We start from the raw sequence: 18,191 nt of genomic DNA on the forward strand, positions 1-18,191 counted from the left end.
TTTTTTTTTGTCGTTGTATATCTATCACACTTTTGCCAGTTCAACTTTTTATAAGTGTACAACTTATTGACAGCAATTGCAATAATCAGCTGTGTAACCCTACCCTTAATCAATGTGATCTTCCCATTACCATTAACCCTCCCCCCCTTTCTCCCTCCCTTTCACCCCTGGTAACTACTGATAAACTTTAGTCTCTATACATTTGCCTTTTCTTTATCATTTTATATAAGTGAGGTTATACAGTATTTGTCCTTTTGTGATTGACTTATTTCATTCAGTATAATGTTTTCAAGTTCCATCCATATTGTAGCATGAATCAAGACTTCATTTCTCCTACTGGCTGAGTAGTATTCCACTGTATGTACCACATTTTGTTTATCCATTCATCTGTTGATGGGCTTGTAGGGTTTTCAATGGTCGATTTTTTGGAAGTAGATCACCAGGCCTTTCTTCCGAGGTGCATCTGGGTGAACTTGAACTTTCAATCTTTCAGTTAGCAGCTGAGCACATCATCGAGGGGCTCCAAAATTACCTAGGGTGCTTGTTAAAAAGCAGATTCCTGGGCCCCAGCCCCAGACTTATCAAATCAGAATCTCTAGTGAGTAGCACGCAGGTACCTGCAGTTTACGTGCTTCCATAGATGATTCTACATGCAGTCCACAGTCTGAGAACCTCTACAATAGATGCAAACCTCATCAGTGTTTTGAAAGCAAATGAAATGTAGTAGCAATTTAGTGTTCTACCTTCGTTCGAAGGTTGAGTGGGACTTCAAGGAGGAGAGAGCCGGGTACAAGAAGGGGCAATTCCATTGAGGTTGGTGGTCCATTGCTGGCGAGGTCACTTTCAGGTTGCATTTTGGAAGACCTGCAAAATGTGGCAGCTCAGACACATGGCCTTGCTGCTCTTGAACAAGAGATGGACAGAGGAGCAACTAGCCCCATTTGCCTACTCGGTCCAGCTTCCCCTGGACTACCCAGGCTTGGCTCTGCAGACTTCCTCTGGCAGATTCCTTTATTTTTGAGCAAGGACTTTGTTTTTCTCTGTGCCCCCAAATGCAAGATTCTAAGACCACTGTGAGTACTTAAGAAATGCAGACGAAGAGCAGGAACCTACTTCCTGTTGAAAAGATGTTTCTTTCCCTGGGTCCAATAGTGGCTTGGATGATGAGTTGGCAAAAGAGCAGCGTGTGTTAGAGTGTTGAAATTGTGTTCCGTTTCTGCCCAAGAGTTTTAGTCAGGCATTACTAATAGATTATTTCTGTTTTCTGGTCACTGAGTTATATATTTTGTAATCTTTATTTTGGAAGACATTTCCTTATTGGGAAAGGAAATAAGGAGGAGTCACCCTTCCCGTCCTTGGTTATATTTTAACATATTTACTGTGTAATTTTTAAGATGTGTCTAAAAGTATAAAGAAAAAATATCGTAAACATCTGATGTTAAACATGAGTCATTTTCAGTATCTTTGAAGCCTTCATGAGTTCGATTTTAAAACTCAATGAGAAACGGTTAACATGAGAATTGAGAGTTCCTTCTGGTAGCTCTCTGTGCCCTGCTTTTCCATCAAGTTTTCTCTTAGGTTTATTGAAATCCTCTTTGTTGCTTGTGTCAGTGGCATAGAAGCAGAGGGAATAATTGTGTGCTGTCCATTCAGCTAAGATTTGTTGGTGTATGCCATGTCCATGGCAGCCAAGGGAACTCGCCGACAAGTGGACACTCACAACTCTTTGTGATGAGTCCTTCCCCTCTGGAATGTGAATCTCTGAGGGCAAAGACCTCTTCTTAACCCAGTTCCACTTCTGCATGCTGGACACCACCTGGCATCACCTGGCATGTGGTATGTGCTAACTCAGTGCATGTTTCAATGGATGTGGTGCTGTGAGTACTTATGGGATGTGGAAGAAGTGGAACTTACTTCTAGTGGTCTGGGAAAGCTTCCTAGGGGAGGTGATGTTTGGATCCAGGCAGCTGTTAGAATTGGTGACATGAAAGTCCTTGGAGACTTCTAGAGAGCTTGTCATTCTCTCTGAAGGACTGGAGAGAAGTTTTGGGATGAGCCCCATGCAGTAGATGATGCTTCTCATTTCTAATCTTAGAGGCTAGAAGGGGAACCATGAGTTTGTGAGGCTGCTGCAAGCAACAGTCTTTCCCAGTCCTGGGAGTGTGGTAGTGCCTGGCTCAGCTTTCAGGGCATGCTTGGCCTTAGGAAGATGTGTACAGAGAAAAATGGCCCACCCACATGAGCCTATGGAAGAGGATTGTAGTGGGAGAGCTGGTTTGAAGAGGGACTATGCCATGTACTGTCAGGTCTGTGACCCAGCAGCAGAAGACATTTCAACATCCCAGCTTTAGCACTGCAAACCTCTGGGCAGTGCCTAGTCCCGTGATTCTCAAATGTTTGAGTTTCATTGCCACAGAAAATCGCTAAGGAAACTTGGGGGTCTGATCCAAGGCTACCAAGTAAAAATTAAAAATAAATAAATAAAAATCAATCCAGCACCAAAATCCAGTATCAACAGTTCATAAGAGAAAGACCATTTTAACATTTAGAGTAGGAAGCACTTACTCTTGGAAGAAAGGGCATTCCTGTACACCGAGTTAGCTGGATGAAAAAGCACCTATGTTGTCCTTACTTTTATCATGTGTCCCAGGCTGGTGAAACATTGTCACGACCCAGCGTCGGGACAAGAATTGTATCTTCAACAGTTGGCCAATCCATTGGGAAGCTGTGATTAGATGTTCCAGCGCATTTTGCAGAACTAGCCTCTAAGGCTGAGGCTAGAAGATTAAGCCAGTGGCTCCACCAGCATGAAAGCGAGGCAGGGATGCTGTGCTGGACTTGGCTCTCGATTAGCGGGGCTTCTGACGGAAGGGCATGTGTGTGTTTGGGTTTGTCGTGTGAGGCAAGGGAGCAGTGGAATTTGTCTGAGTTGAGCTCACACACTGAAGTGATTGAATGACTTACACGCAAGGCCATGACCTGGCCTCCCAGCCGAGAGGCCCACATGGCAAGGCTTGAGCTGGGGGAGCCAAGGACAGGGGCACATCTGCTTATCTGCTTACGTAACCCTGCTTCCCTGCTCCCAGAGCGAAGAAAACACACAAGCCAGCCCAGCAGGGCTGAGGGTCTGTGGTAGCACACGCCATACGCCGCACAGCAAGGGAGCCCAGCCCAACCTGAGGACTGTCACCAAGCCCTCAGCCCTGTGCCTCCCCCTGTGCCTTCTTCCTGCAGCCTCAGGCCATGGGTCTGTGCCTTGGCAGCAAGTACTCATGGTCCTAGGCAGAGCTGGTCACTACCCTCTTGGAGTCTGAACTCTTGGGATTTTCTCCTTGAGTCAGAGCCGAGTGTGCAGCGGAGAATGGCCCCTGCAGGTGGCGGAAGGTGTGCAGGGCACTCGGGAGGCCTTCTGGCTGGCACTGGTCCCAGGGAGACATTTGACTCTGGGTTGGGGGCTGCCAAATGCTATCCAGACTTAGCCACAGGGTTCTCAGAGCTGTGGAGGCTGCAGAGAGAGAAGGTGGGCAGATACTGGCCAGATGGGCAAGGAAGGCAGGATGCGGGGGTTGGGGTGCCCTCAACATGCTGGGGGCAGGGTAGAGGTTGTGAGAGGGGCACAGAGAGGAGCAGGAGCATGAGAAGAGGCTGTTCAGTGATAAAGCTGCACAGAGCATCTGAGGAGCAAGGTCCCTTGGCCAGTCTTGAACCAGGCAGTCTTCACTTTGGTTCAGCTGCATGCTCAGCAGGGAGCTCCTTGAAGGCAGTGATGGCCTTATCTGTCTCCCTGCCCCCAGGCTGATACACAACTTGGCACACAGTAGGTGCCCAGAAAGTGTTGATGAAAACAAATTGAAAGTGGCCTTGATACACATCACAGAACGGGTATGCATTAAACACTTCAGAATAAAAACTCCAGTTTTGCCCTTCAGTAGGCTCCTGTGGACCATCATCATGCTGTTGACACTTCTTCTGTATGTGTGTGTGTGTGTGTGTGTGCACATGCCTACTGACATACAGGAAGTGGCATCTCTTTTAATCATATATTGACCACATGAGGAGGTTGGTAATCCCCATTTTGTGGGTCAAGAGTCTCCACAGTGAAGTGACTTGACAAAGGCAAGGCGTTCATGAATGGCAGAATCAGAGTACAGTCCTGGGTTCTTTCCTCTCCGCTGCCTCCTATGCCAGCCATTTATGCATTCCACAACTGTTTGTTGAGCACACATCGAGTGCCTTGCCCCTTGCTGGGCACTGGGACTGCAGAGACAAATATGACATAGCTGTGGTTCTCCAGCAGCTACCATGGTGGGAAGAGGGGCAGGTAATGGCAGCATGGTGTGATAATGGCAGTTGAAGGGCCTGTTCTCCCTGAATGGGTTGGGGAGAGCTTCACAGAGGAGTAGATACTTAAATGGGGTCTTGAGGGATGGGTAGGAATTTGACGGAAGGATGAGAGCTGAGGTAGGGGGCAATTCTAGGGAAAGGAACAAATACCACTATCTTCCAGGCTTCCATGTGGCAGGGCAAGGCAAGGCCCCTTAGGGAAAATTATGGGAGGCTCAGTATGGCTGGAGTATGGCCTACATGCAGGGGAACAAGGAGAAGTGGGATCATCAGAGCAGATCATGACCCCTCCCCCAAAGGGATTGGGGCTTCATTCAATACGGGGTCGTGGAAGGATCTTTTGTGGTTAGATTTTAATTCGAGGATGATTACTCTGAGAGCTGTATGGAGAATGGGTTGGCCAGGGTACAGTAAGAAGCACAGAGATCAGTTACATATGACCTAGCTCAAGCTGTGGGAATAGAAAGAAGGGGAAGGGGTGAGAGAGATTATGGAGGAAAAATCTAAGGACTTTGTGGGTCAGTGGGGTTGGGGGAAGGAGAGAAGGGAATAGAAGATGAACCACCCAGGAGTCAGCTATCGCAATTGGGTGAACGCTGGTGTCAGTTGCTGAGGGAGCTGTGGAGGAGAAGCAGGTTTGGCCTTGAGTGGTGGTGGTGGGGTTTAGATAAGAGTTCACTTGGGGCAAGTTGAGTTTAAGGTATCCGTGGGCATATAGAAAGGAGCCCTGGTTGTTCAGTCATTAAGCACTCAGCAGCTAACTGAAAGGTCAGCGGTTCGAACCTACCAGTTGCTCCGCAGGAGAAAGATGTGGCAGTCTGTTTCTGTAAACATTACAGCCTTGGAAACCCTATGCGGCAGTTCTACTCTGTCCTGTAGGGTCGCTCTGAGTCAGAATCAACTTGATGGCAACTGGTCACCACCACCACCACCCGTGGGCATATAGACAGCTATGTCCTGTTAGCAGTGGGTTCAGGAGAGAGACGTAGAATAGAAACAGAGGTTTGGGAACTGACATGTGCTGAAGCCAAAAGCGTGGGTAAAATCATCCAGGGAGAGTGAGAAGAGAATAAGGCAAAGGTGGACATCAAGGAAAGAGGGTGAGAAAGCGTGGGTGGAAGGTAGGAAGGGGAAACTTAGGTGAGCATGATGCTGGGTGGTCAAAGCGTCTGCTTCTGCCGTCCAGGTCACTTTCTGCTTGCCTGCTTGCTTGGTCACTTGTGTACTCTGGGGGGCCAGAGAGTGGGAGCAAGGATTTCTCAGAGGATCTTGGTTTGAGTTCTAGCTCCCCTTCTGCTTTACCATGTACCTCTGGGCGTGTCAGGGCTTTCTGGGACAGTCCAACCTCTGCAACTTACAAATGGTGAAACCAGTGCCCTGAGAGTAGATGATACTTGCCCAAAGGTCATCCAGAAAGTCACTGGTGGATCTGGACCAGGGCCCAAGTGTCTCATTTCCTGTCCCGGACTCTGCCTAAGGAACACCTTTCTGGAACCCTTAAAGAGGACATTTTCCAGCCTACAGGTGTCTGTGTCTGGGAAGCTGGGTGGACCAAGTGTGAATTCCTGTGTTCTGGGTTGGTTTCAGAAGGTGTGAACAGGTTGGTAGCGTGGCAGTCCAGATGCCTCTTGGGTTCCCGAAAATGGAGTTATGTTTAGCAGCATCTTCAGAACCAAAGGTGGGGGTGGGGGAGGTTGCAGGTGTTGTTGGGCCCTCTGAAGTGAGAAGAGCCCAATACAGATCTTTTTTTCATGTTTTTCACAAGTTTGCTGTTCAGCAGGGCCTCCCAAAGGGCTTTGCCCACAGGGTTGGGGAGTCGGGAGCTCAGGCCCAGCAGACCTTGTGGGGAAGGGCTACCCATGAAGGTGTAAGTTATAGGAATCCCTGAGCACCCTTCTCACCTGAAATCCCCAAGGCTTGTTGAAGATGGGAGGTCTAGGTCCATGCTGCTTAATGGACCTAAGAAGAATTACCTAGGCTCTTTGTTAATTATCCACCTAGATCCTTCCCACGATCTCCTGAATCAGACTCTCCAGTGGAGAGGGCCTGAGATTCCTGTTTTTACTAAGTATGTCAGGTGATTCTAATGAGCAGATAAGTTTGGGGAAAACTAGTCCAGGTTAACCTCTTACCTAGTCCTGGAGTAGTGCTTGCTCCCCTGTGGACACCCTAGGTTGTTGAGGCTCTATCAGCAGTGTGAGGGGCTGATATGTGAGGCACTTATCCCTCCAGGGAGAGAGGTACGTGGCCAAGGAGCAGCCAGGGCCTTTGGAGTCCTAAGGGGCCCCCCCTTCCCTGACGCATGAACGTCTGCTGAGCTCTGTGGTAATGAAGAGAGCAAAAGGAGAAAACCAGACTTTAAGATTCTGGCCTGTCTCAATGTAATTCATGGAATAGCTGCCATGATGGATATTTGTACAGGGTTCTGTGGAATAGCTGACTGTAGGGGGAGGATTAAGAAGTCCTCTTGAGTGGGTGATATTTAAGCTAAGCCTTGGAGGCTGCATGCATTTGCTGATTAAAGGAAAGAGGGAACAGTATTTCTGGCAAAAAAAAAAAAAAAAGTGTGGACATAGGAATGGGGGGGAGGGTGGTGGACAGAGCTGAGACTGAAGGGCCTTATTGCCAAGCTCAGGGGTTTTGCCTTACCTTGGAAGTAGCAAGGAGTGCCCTAGGGTAAAATCACAAAGTTATAGTTAAGCAAAAAGAAAGATTTTATTCGGCATATGTTCAAAGAGGCAAAAGTGGGAAACAGACAAGCATGCTGCCAGAACCATGTCTGCCTGAGTCCAAGGAATATTACAGAATAAGCAAAAATAGCAAAATGAATAAGCATGCTGCCAGAGTCATGTCCAAGGAATGTTACAGAATCATCAGTATGTATTAACATTACAAAATGGGTAAAATCCACGAAAGCTTCATCTTTTCACAGATTGGCTAAAAACCACCAAATCACCATGATTCTACATTTTGAATTGTCTTTCGTAATAATCATTGGTACAAATTTCAGTAAGTACACTCAAGAGGGTCTTCAGTGGTCCAACAAATCTTACTATTCACTAAATGCTAATAGAAAAAGATTAAGAGTGGAAAATACGTGGGTCTTTTGTGCTGTTTATGATTTATGTGAAAGGTTCCCTAAAAGATGTTTTCCAGGATTGTCCTAGCTCTTGTCTTTATACCTCAGGGCCCAGTTGATGTGTCTTTGTGAGTCCAGCTCCAGCTGGGTCACATTATTTATGCTCAAAGACAGGGACTAATGGCTCCAATATTATCTCCTAAATCAGGAGCCATGGGTGGTTTTTTAGCAGGAAATTGGTATGATCAGAGCTGTGTCGCAGAAGAACATGAACTAGTGGGAATAGGTCCTGTGGTGATAGACGATGGCCAGCGATGGAGGGAAGATGTGAGGAGTGCCCTGGGGAGGGGGGAGGAGGAGGCAGATGGGAAAGGCCGCACCTGCTGACAGGCAGGAGGAGCAAGGGCCACAGCCTCCTTTTCTCGGGGCTGTTTCATTTCAGGAGGGCAAGTGGTGCCAGAGGACGAGGGGTGCTTGGGGAGTCACATCTTGATAAGTAAGCAGGGTGGCAGAGGCTTGGGCACTGGGCCTCAGGTAGTCCTCACCAGTCCATTTCAGGTGAACTTTGCTCTGAGCTTGCTATCAGCGTTCTTGCCTCTGTTCTGTAGGTTCCTTCTTTTGTTCTGTGGCATGTTTGCTTCACAGGTGAAGCTGGTTGCACTAGAGTATCAGTTCCCGAAATGTGTTCCCTGAGAAGATGGTTCTGTGGCCAAATAGGTTTGGGAAATGATAGATTAAATAAAGTGAAGCAGGTTTCTTGTCTGCACAACTTATCAGAGACTTTGACGTGCATCATGACTTTCCAGAAGCAGGATTTAGTATGCAGGGTTCCCACCCTTATCTGACTAGGGGACTTCTTTTTTCATTGAGCGTTTTGCTGGGACTAGTGTTTTCTGGAACTCACTTTAAGGAAGTCTGGTATACAGGGAATACTGGAAGTCTTGGGTTTGAGTCTTGGGTCTGTCCCTGATTCTCTTGTGTGTCCCTGGGCCTGTCATCTTTCTCCTGCCCTCACCAGGTATGCCACATGAGGGACAGTCCCCAGTTCTCAGGGAACGTGCCCTTCTCTTAGCTTCCCCTATTTCTACTTGTGAGACAAGTACTTCCACACCTTTGGGTTTTTTTTAACATTTTATTGTGGTTTAGATGAAAGTTCATAGAGCAGATTAGTTTCCCAATCAATTTATACACAGCTTGTTTCATAACATTGCTTGTAAACCCTGGAATGTGTCAGTACTCTCCTCCCTTTCTCCCTGGGTTTCCCATGTCCATTTGCCCAGCTTTCCTGACTCTACTGTCCTTCTGAATTTTGCTTTTGGGCAAATGCTGCCCTTTAGGTCTCATATAGTTGATTGTTCTGACATGTACATTCCTCACTGATGTGATTGTTTATTTTATAGGCTTGTCTATTGTATGGCTATTGTGTGATCTCCGGGAGTGATTTCAGTTCCAAGTTTGAAGGCTGTCTAAGGGCCATAGTCTCAAGGGTTCTACCAGTCTCTATCGGACCAGTAAGTCTGGTCTCACGAGTTTGAATTTTGTTCTACATTTCTTGCCCACTCTGTCCATGACCTACTATTGTGGTCACGGTCAGAGGTTGGTAGTGGTAGGCAGGTACCATCTCATTCTTTTGGTCTTGCAGCTGCTAGTGGAGGCCATGGTTCATGTGGGCCATTTGTCCTTTGGGCTAATTGTTTCCTTGAGTCTTTGGTTTTCTTCACTCTTCTTGCTCTAGATGGGAAGAGGCCAATTGATCTATCTTAGGTGACCACTCACAAGCTTTTAAGACCCCAGTCGCTACTCACCAAGGTAGGATGTAGAACATTGTCTATATGGATTATGATATGCCAATTGACCTAAATGTTCCTCAAGACTATGGTCCCTAGCCCTCAAGCCCAGCATCTCAGTCCCAGGATGTATATGGTTATGGCTAAGAAGTTTTCATGACTGTGTCCCCTGTGTGCACTGTTGCGTACATGGGTATATTTGCAGCATGTGCACATATATATGTATGTGGGTGTACTTCCATATACCCTCCCACCCCCATACCTATATCTTGATCTTAACCTTTTCCTGTCCCTGTACTTTTAACCTGCTGTTACCTCAAAATCCACCATCCAGATCTCATCAATTTTCCTTCTAAGCTGAGAGCCCTCTTACTAGCCTATTTCTCTCATCTGGATCCTTACTCTTCCGGGAAAGAAACTTTGAGGTCATCACACCATAACTCTTCCCCTCTTCTTCATTCCCTTTGTCTGCTCTATTACTAAGCATTCTTCTTTGACATTCTTCCTGGCTATTTCTTTTCTCTCTTCTAAGCCTCAGTCTCCCTCTGGGTCTTGTTGCCATCTAGTTTGTCTCACCTCTGCACCAAGTCCTTTCCTGAAACGTGAGTTACTCATGCCACTCTCTGCTACCTTCTGATTTGAGACCGATTTCCTCACCTTGGCATTGCCAACCACCAACCTCCCCAACCCCCACACACCTCTAACTTTCCCCAGCTTAGGGTAGGTTCAGAGTGATGAAGTCGCTTGTCCAGGGCCATATAACCGGAAGGTAGCAGAGCTAATCTCAACCGTAGGACTTTTGAGGAAGTGCTTTCTCATCCATTATCTCTAATTCTTACAACAAACCTGTTGGGAAGTCTGAGCGTGAGTTATTATCTCCATTTCTGTTTTACAAATGAGAACCACAAAGTCTGAAGCATATGGGGAGTGCCAAAGGGTGACCAACTGTCCCAGTTTTCCCCAGGATGGAGGCATTTCCTGGGCACAGGACTTTCAGTGCCGAGGGGTTTCCAAGATGATTGGGTGCCCACATGTGCCTTTTCCGTGGCCACACTGCCTCCCAGGAGGCGTCTCTTCTGTGCCTGTGTCCTAGCCAACTGACCTACCTGTGGAGCAGAGAGCCCTGTGGCCTGCTAACTTCTCCTTCCCTTCACTCCTCCAGTTGGCCCCATGATGATCGAGTTTAACATGGCTGTGGACCTGGAGCGTGTGGCAAAGCAGAACCCAGAGGTGAAGGTGGGCGGCCGCTATGCCCCCAAGAACTGTGTCTCCCCTCACAAGGTGGCCATCATTATTCCATTCCGCAACCGGCAGGAGCACCTCAAGTACTGGCTGTATTACTTGCACCCAATCCTGCAGCGCCAACAGTTGGACTATGGCGTCTATGTTATCAACCAGGTGAAGTCTGGGAAGATAAATAGAGGGGGGGAGTGCATGTGTGTGTGTGTGTGTGTGTGTGTGTGCGCGCGCGCGTACACGTGTAAGTTAGTAAATGGGGGCAGGAAAGGGGAACAATTTTGTGGACACCCTGGCATTTTACAGTGAGGGGCCAATGCTACCCACCACCGTCTTTATTTTAACAGTGCAGGTTAGCTAAGTGACATACAATGTGTTGCTGTCAACTCTTTCAGCTAAGGGAAATTGCTGGACTGTTGCGGTTTGTAAGTATCTTTCCAGAAAAATTAAGAGGAAAAAAGGCAACCCTAATTCCCCCAAAGTTTAAAAAAAAAAAACAAAAAAAAAACCTGTTGCTGTTGAGTCAATTCCAACTCACAGCGACACTATAGGACAGAGTAGAACTGTCCCATAGGGTTTCCAAGGAGCAGCTGGTAGATTCAAACTGCTGACCTTTTTTTGGTTAGCAGCTGAGCTCTTAACCACTGCGCCAAAGCACTGATTATTTCATGTCTTTGGGTGCTTCTGTATTTTCCTTTTTACTTTTAAAAACAACATCTATTTAGATGACAGACTATTAGGCAACTTGAAAGCTTATTCAGTCAAACTCTGTGTCTTCTGGGGCACCCACAAGAGACAGCGCTCCAAGTTCAGGCCATGTGCCCTCATGCCAGCCCCCAGCAAAATGTCTGGGGAAGTCTGACTTGTGGGCCATCTGAGAGTCATGTGGACTCGGCTGGCCCTAAGAAAGGAAAGCACATTGTGTCTCTGATCTGTGTATGTGTTGGGCTTTAGTCCCACTTAAGAAACTAATGCTGAAGACATGTCAGCCTTTACCAACACAGCCTAGAGAATGTGGGTGATCCAAGACGCATTTTTGTTGAAATAACTTTACTTGTTTCCATTTTGTTTGAGGAGCACTGTTATTTTTCCAAGAATTTAATTTTGTTATTTCTAGTTTACCCTAAATACTTAACTCCATGTCTTTACTGGTAATTTATGTGAACTGTGACCTCCTGGGTGCAATCACATGTCTAACTTATTTATGTACCGAGTTTCATTGAAATGTATTTGAAGAGATTAAGAGTCTGCCCATTTCTGAAAGGCCCAATGTCCATTTCATTCAAGATAAACTCTGGATCTGTTTGAGGTATTAAGCATGTTGGCAGCTTACAGCTTCCATCAAAGTGGAGGTCACCTTGGACCAGAAGGAAAGCAGGAAACAGCAGTTCTGTCCATTTGGCATTTCTGAGGACTGCTGTGGGAAGGTGCTGCACCAGTTACTGCAGAGAGGTTCTAAAGATGTATAAGGGCCCAAGTCCTACCTGTCTTGAAGCTTCCAACCCCCTCTTATGGCAAGTGGGACCCTTGCAGGGAACACATGGTAAAGTCCCAGATATCATGTGATTAGATGGTGGCTACCAAATGCTTTGGAGGCTGAGGAAGGAGAGCTCTATGACCTGGAAGAACCAGGTTCTAAAGGCTGGCGGGGAGAGATGGGCATTTCAGCTGGGGCCAGTGAACGGGACTTCAAGGCAGGAAGGAGCCTTGCCTATTCCTGGAGATCAAGATGACCATTAGGGTAGAAAAGCAGCAGAGGCTGTGGAACCAGGCACCCGAACTGAGCCTGTCAGTCAGGGGAGGGCAGAACAAACCCTATTACAAAGGAGCTGAAGCTCAAGTCAGGAGAGCAGGTGTAAGACAAACTGCTTGAGGCTGGGTTTGAGTCCCTTGGCCAAGTGAGGTACAGACCAGGGCTGTGAGAAAACTGCAGGCAAGACAGCCAGGCAGTTGTGGGTCATCTGGGAAGAACTTTGGAGAATTTTGCAAAACGCAGGCTGCTTCAAGCCAACAAGCATTTGTTTAAGAAAAGCCCTGTCATCAAGGAACATTTGTCTAATGCCAGTGGGCACATGTTGATCATGGCAAAATTCAGGAGCTTGTTATTAAAGTAATGGCAGTGAGCACCTAAAAAAGGACGTACCATCACCAGGAGCCAGCAGGGACTACTAAGAACAAACCATGCCAGCTGCCTTCGTTTCTTCCTCTGGCAGTTATCATACCAGTAGATGAGTGATACCCAATATAATGTTGTTAGATCTTACTCAGCAAGGCATTTTATGGTCTCCCACAAATCATCCTGAGCAGAAGATAGACAACTGTGGTCTGGATGATATATAACCAGTAACCAGTTGCCATCAAGTCAGTTCTGACTCATGGTGACCCCAGGTGTGTGAGAGTAGAGCTGTGCTCCATAGGATTCTCAATGTCTGATTTTTCGGAAGTAGATTGTCAGACCTTTCTCTGGGTGGACTCAAACTGCCAACCTTTCTTAGCAGCAAGTGTGTTAAACTGTACCACCCAGGGCCTCAATGTATAGATATGCTGTGTTTTAGGTGAATGAAACTTCCCTGTTCAATTATAAAGTCAAAAGAAATATCGGACCAGTGAAATCTAGTTATCAACTTAAATTCCTGTGACACAATTTGTATAGATATTCCCCAGGTTTCAAACAACAGATTGTCCTATACCAGCTACATGTTCCTCCCCAATCCAAGCTGGCAGAACAACTTAACCCAGCTGGCTTAGACCAGTGGCCCTGCTGTGATGGCTAACGCTGGGCTCTGCCTAACTTGGCATTTCTCCCAAAGAGTGCTTTCCAAATAGAGAATGGCCCAATAAATGTGAGGAACGCCATCTTATACAATGAGAAGCAGGTCTCATTCCTGCAGAGCCCTCAGTACACTAGTGTCCATTGTGACCCTCCAGGAGAAGTACTCAGCCAAGCAGTTGGGGGTCATTCTGGATCCAGCTAACAAGCATTTGTTTAACAAAAGCCCTGTCATCAAGGAACACTTGCCTAATGCCAACGAGCACATGTGAATCATGGCAGGATTTAGGAGCCCACGTTACAGCATTTCCCAAGGTTGTCTGAGAAATGTTTTCCAAGAATCATCTCCAGCGGTAAATGTTCTGTGAATCACACTTCGGGTAAAGCAGACCTAAATTAACCTCTCCTCCCCACCACCTCATTACTTTCTCTAGTATACAGGAAATCCTTCTTCTTCCCTCTTCTCTGTCTTTTCCCACTTGAGTTTAGTAAATATGTTGTTGTTTGCTGTTGGGTCACTTCCGACTCATAGCAACCCTATAGGACTCATAGAACTGCCCCATAGGTTTTCTTAGACTGTAATCTTTGTGGGAGCCGATCTCCAGGTCTTTCCCCCGCAGAACTGCTAGGTATGTTCGAACTGCCAACCTTTCAGTTAGCAGCCGAGCGCTTAACCATCACTCTACCAGGGCTCCTTTTGTTAGTTAAAATAGCGTTAGAAATATTTTTAGTTTTTACAAGTCTTTTTTTTTTTTTTTTTAATCTCATTAGTATCATCTTTTTTCCCCATGCATGTCTTTTTGCCCGTTCATCTTTTCCTCTCTTCCAAGAGTTAACTGTCTACCTTAGGAGAATCTTTTCCTTTTTCTCTCTCTCTCCCCAAACTAATCTTATCTTTTCTGCTCTACCTCCACCCTAATTATTTCTTTGGGAAAATATAGTCTGAGTTTCCAGGTAAGCAAGTGAAAAAGAAAGGAAGTCCGCCCCTCCTCTTTCCAGTGAAGAATACTAGCTGTATGGTGTCTATAAAGAGCACATAATAAAGTGGAAATAGGAAACCTAAACCTTGAAAATGAAGAGGAAGAAGAAACATTTGGAGCATACCTCGTCTGCAGTTAGAAACTTCCTATAGTCTGTCTTATGGTCCTATTCTAGAAGAGGAAGAAAAGGATTTTATAGCATATGACTTTGACCTTTGGGAACTATTTGTTGAGCATATCAACATTATGAGCTGTTAGGCTTCATTAGAAGGAGCCCTGGTGGTTGGTGCCACAGTTAAGCACTCTGCTGTTAACCAAAAGGTTGGTAGTTCAAGCCTACCCGGTGGCTCTGCTGGAGAAAGACCTGGTGATCTGCTGCCGAAAGATTACAGCTAAGAAAACCCTATGGGGCAGTTCTGCTCTGCCACATGGGGTCGCTATGAGTTGGAATCAACTCTGTGGTACTCAACAACACCAGGCTTCATTAGAGCCCCTCAACATCCCCCTGGTCTCCCCATCACAACGTCAGAAACCCCGCTGTCATTTTGAATCTTCACTCTGTACGTCTTTCCTCCCACTTATTAGAGAGAAAGGATACTTAAAATGGGAAGGGCTCCAGAGACATATGGTCCAGTGGTTCCCAAACTTTTTTAAGAGCAGAACCTCCTGCCCCATGGATCCCCTTCACAGGAGATCACAGTGGCACTATTCTACTTGAAGTGTGAGCCATGCCCCCAGCTCCACTTCCTTAGCTTCCACTTCAGTCTTTGCTAGGAGTTGCTGGGATGCCTGAGGTTGCACAGTGTGAAAACCTCTGTTCCATTTCACAGGTAAGGAAACTGAGGCTCAGGGAAGGGAAATGACTGGTAGAAATTCACGTCAGTAACAGCAGGCTGAAACCCAGCCCTTGTCTCCAAGTTTAGTGCCCCTTCACTGTATCACAGTAACTCTTCTCAAGGCCATTTAGCCCCTCCCTTAGTGTTTCTCATCTCAGTAAGGTACCCAGGGCTGAGAGTGAGCCTGGAGCTCCACTGCCTGGATGAGGTCCCAGCTCTGCCACTTTGCAGTTCAGTGACCTTCGGCAGTGACCTTGGTTTCTGCATTGGTGGGATGGGGCAGGTTTTAGCACCTACCTCACAAGGCTGTGAAGCATCTGGTGTAGGGTGCAGCCTCAGAAAATGTTAGCTGTTACTGTTATCATTTGTCTTTCCTCTCCACCCACACTTCCTGCTGATTTCCTCTGCCCTCCTCTGCCGGCTACTATGTGATAAGCCCTTTACTGCTTGCCCTGCCCCCTGCTATACCCCTGCTCAGTACCCTGCTCAGTACCAGTACTGGGACTCTCCCTCCCATTTGTTACGGTCTCCATGGCGTTAGAGGATAATGGGTAATGGTGTAAAGCAGAGACCTGCCAGATGACAGACAGAATCTCAGGGGATTTGGAGACCATGTTGTGCCTTCCAGCTTCTTCAGAGTTGGGTTGTGTCTAAAGCTCCATACTCAGGGGTGAGCTTTCACACGTTTTTGTGGCTCATACTCTTGTCCATATTAAACTATTAACCGTTCCCTTTTGGGTCACCATAACAACTTACATCTCACAATAAGTGTGTGTGTGTGTGTGTGTGTGGGGAGGGGGCACTCTACCAGTATAGATGGAGAAGAACAGGTGTTGCTATTTGTCCTCAGAGTCTCTCTGTCCCTCCTCCTGCCCTAGCCCACCAGTGTTTGGGAAGCCCATTAGGACCCCAGTAAGTCCAGCCTCTTGGAGCCCAGAGGGCTGCTCTGAGGCACGGATGTCCTCCCTGAGGTCCAGCAGCCAGCCCTTGATGTGGAGGCGGATATCAATACATCATCGGATAAGGGGTTCTGTGCACTGCAGTTCTTCATGCCTATCGGAAATGGAGACTGTAAAACCACCCAGGGCAAAGTGGAAGGCAGGTTGCCACCTGGCAGCATTAGCCCTAAGTAAAGAAACACAGGATGTTTGTAGGATTAGTCATTATAAAAAGCACAGAAAAGGTGAGGAATACAGGCCTAGCTGGTTGGGTGGGTTTGTAATAACCACAGCAGACCTTTTGGCCCAGAGGAGCTTGTACCCAGGGCTGGTCTTCCGATTCCATTTGTATATCTTCTGGCTCCTCTCATCTCCTCGGTCATCTGCCTGAGACTGACCATGCCACTCCCTCTCTCTAAACCCTAACGTATGTGATATGTCCCCACTGCTCACAGGCAAGGGTCTAAAAGGCCTGAAGCCCTGAGCTTGTCATCTGAAATGTTGTGGTCTGGCCTTGACCTCCTTCCTCAGCCTCCCTTTACACATGTCATGCCATAGCCACACTGGGCAACCCAGACTAACCTCACACTGGCCCACTCAGACTCACCAGCCAGACCCACTTCTGTTCTCTGTGCCTCTGCTTTGCTGTTCTCTCCTCCCAGCATGCCTTTCTCTCCCTCTCCTTATTACTTTCTCTTTCTGGCCATCATTTAAGCTCCCCTCCCCCACTCCCCCCAAAAACCTCATTAGCCCTGTGCAGCCTCTTTGAGTGGAGCCAGCCCCTCCCTCCCTACTCCTCCCAGGCCACTTAGGCTTTCTTGTTATGGGATGATTACCTGTGTGCATGCCACACCAGGCCTGGACTGAGTCCCTCGGGTCTGCCTCCAGACCACACAGCTCCCTCCTCACACAGTTGGCATGCACTCAGCCAGAGTATAAAGCACGGACCATCTCGCTGAGACTTCTGCCCGTTTATTTACACCCTCTCTCAGGACTCCTTGCTCCTGGTTCTCTGGCCAGGTCTGTGCATTTTAGAGGTGAAGCCTCCTGTCCCAGTCTGGCCTGCTCATGCATGGCCTTGGGAACTGGTGCAGGTCCCTTCCCTGGCTTCTCCCCAAAGCTTCTGCCCATCACTGACCAGAGCACAGACTGCCTATGACACAGTCCCTTTTCAGGAAGAACACAGAAAACCTACTTTAGCCCTGTTGTTAACGGCCATAAAACTCCTTGATGGCCCTGTGGACTCAACATCTTTTATGGGCTGACTTTAAATTTTGACCCTCATGACTCCCCCAGTGAGGCAAATGGCTATTCTTATTGCTCCTGCTGAGGGTGAGGAGGGTCACAAAGGTAAGCAGCTTGCGCGGGGTCACGTGACAGTTGGTGGCAGAGCTGGGATTTGGACAGATTTCAGCTGAGGCCTAATGAACGCCTTGCCTTGCCACGTTTATTCCCAGAACACTTGATTCTGCTCGCTAGGACCCAGCTCCATACATACTTGCAAACGCTGTGAGTCCTGCTAGGTGACAGAGAGGGGGCAGCAGCTTTTGAGTAACAGCCTCAGAACCCTCTGGGAGTCTTGCCCAATCTCATCCTAACAGGTGAACCCTGGCATGAAAGGCTGTAGTGGAAGCAGAGTGAGGACCCAGCCTGTTGCCCTGAGGAGTCTTTGTCTGGCTTTGAATTTTTCTCCCTCTTCCTTTTCATCTGTGCACTGTTTTAGGGTGACTATGTGAGGCAGTTCCAGGCTGCTTGCCTCAAGACCAGGTGTGGAGACACTCCTTTGTACCTCAGTGATTGACGGGATCTGTCACCCCACCACAGCAGCTAATCTCTGTCACTGGGCCAAGCAGCTGGTTCCTACACGAGGCCAAGATCAGTTGAGGTCTATCAGACTCTTGGGTCCACTCGTTACTGAAGACAGATGCCTCGGCCTGTAGCCCCCACTGCTTTGGTTTCCATCTTTTTTTTAAATTTTTTTTTATTGTACTTTAGGTGAAGGTTTACAGGACGAATATTTTCTCATTAAACAGTCAGTGCACATATTGTTTTATGACATTGGTTAACAACCCCACAGCATGTCAACACGCTCCCTTCTTGGCCTTGGAGGACCTTTTTTTTTTTTTGGTGAAAATATACATAAAGATCCATTTCAAAAATTTCTACATGCACAGTTCAGTGACGTTGACTACGCTCTTCCAATTGTGCTGCTATTCTCACT

General features: G+C 47.3%; 1 protein-coding gene across 2 annotated transcripts in view; it reads left to right on the top strand.

The window, feature by feature from the left end:
- Positions 1 to 18,191, top strand: part of B4GALT1 (beta-1,4-galactosyltransferase 1) — a 61,405-nt gene that overhangs the window by 26,840 nt on the left and 16,374 nt on the right. For both annotated transcript variants that reach the window (XM_023727547.1, XM_004372335.2), the window contains exon 2: positions 10,373 to 10,608. In XM_023727547.1, the coding sequence (XP_023583315.1) occupies positions 10,373 to 10,608 (236 nt within the window). The remainder of the gene's footprint in view (positions 1 to 10,372; positions 10,609 to 18,191) is intronic.

This window comes from Trichechus manatus, unplaced genomic scaffold (assembly GCF_000243295.1).
Source record: "Trichechus manatus latirostris isolate Lorelei unplaced genomic scaffold, TriManLat1.0 scaffold00016, whole genome shotgun sequence".
In the NCBI taxonomy this organism is placed as follows: domain Eukaryota; kingdom Metazoa; phylum Chordata; class Mammalia; order Sirenia; family Trichechidae; genus Trichechus; species Trichechus manatus.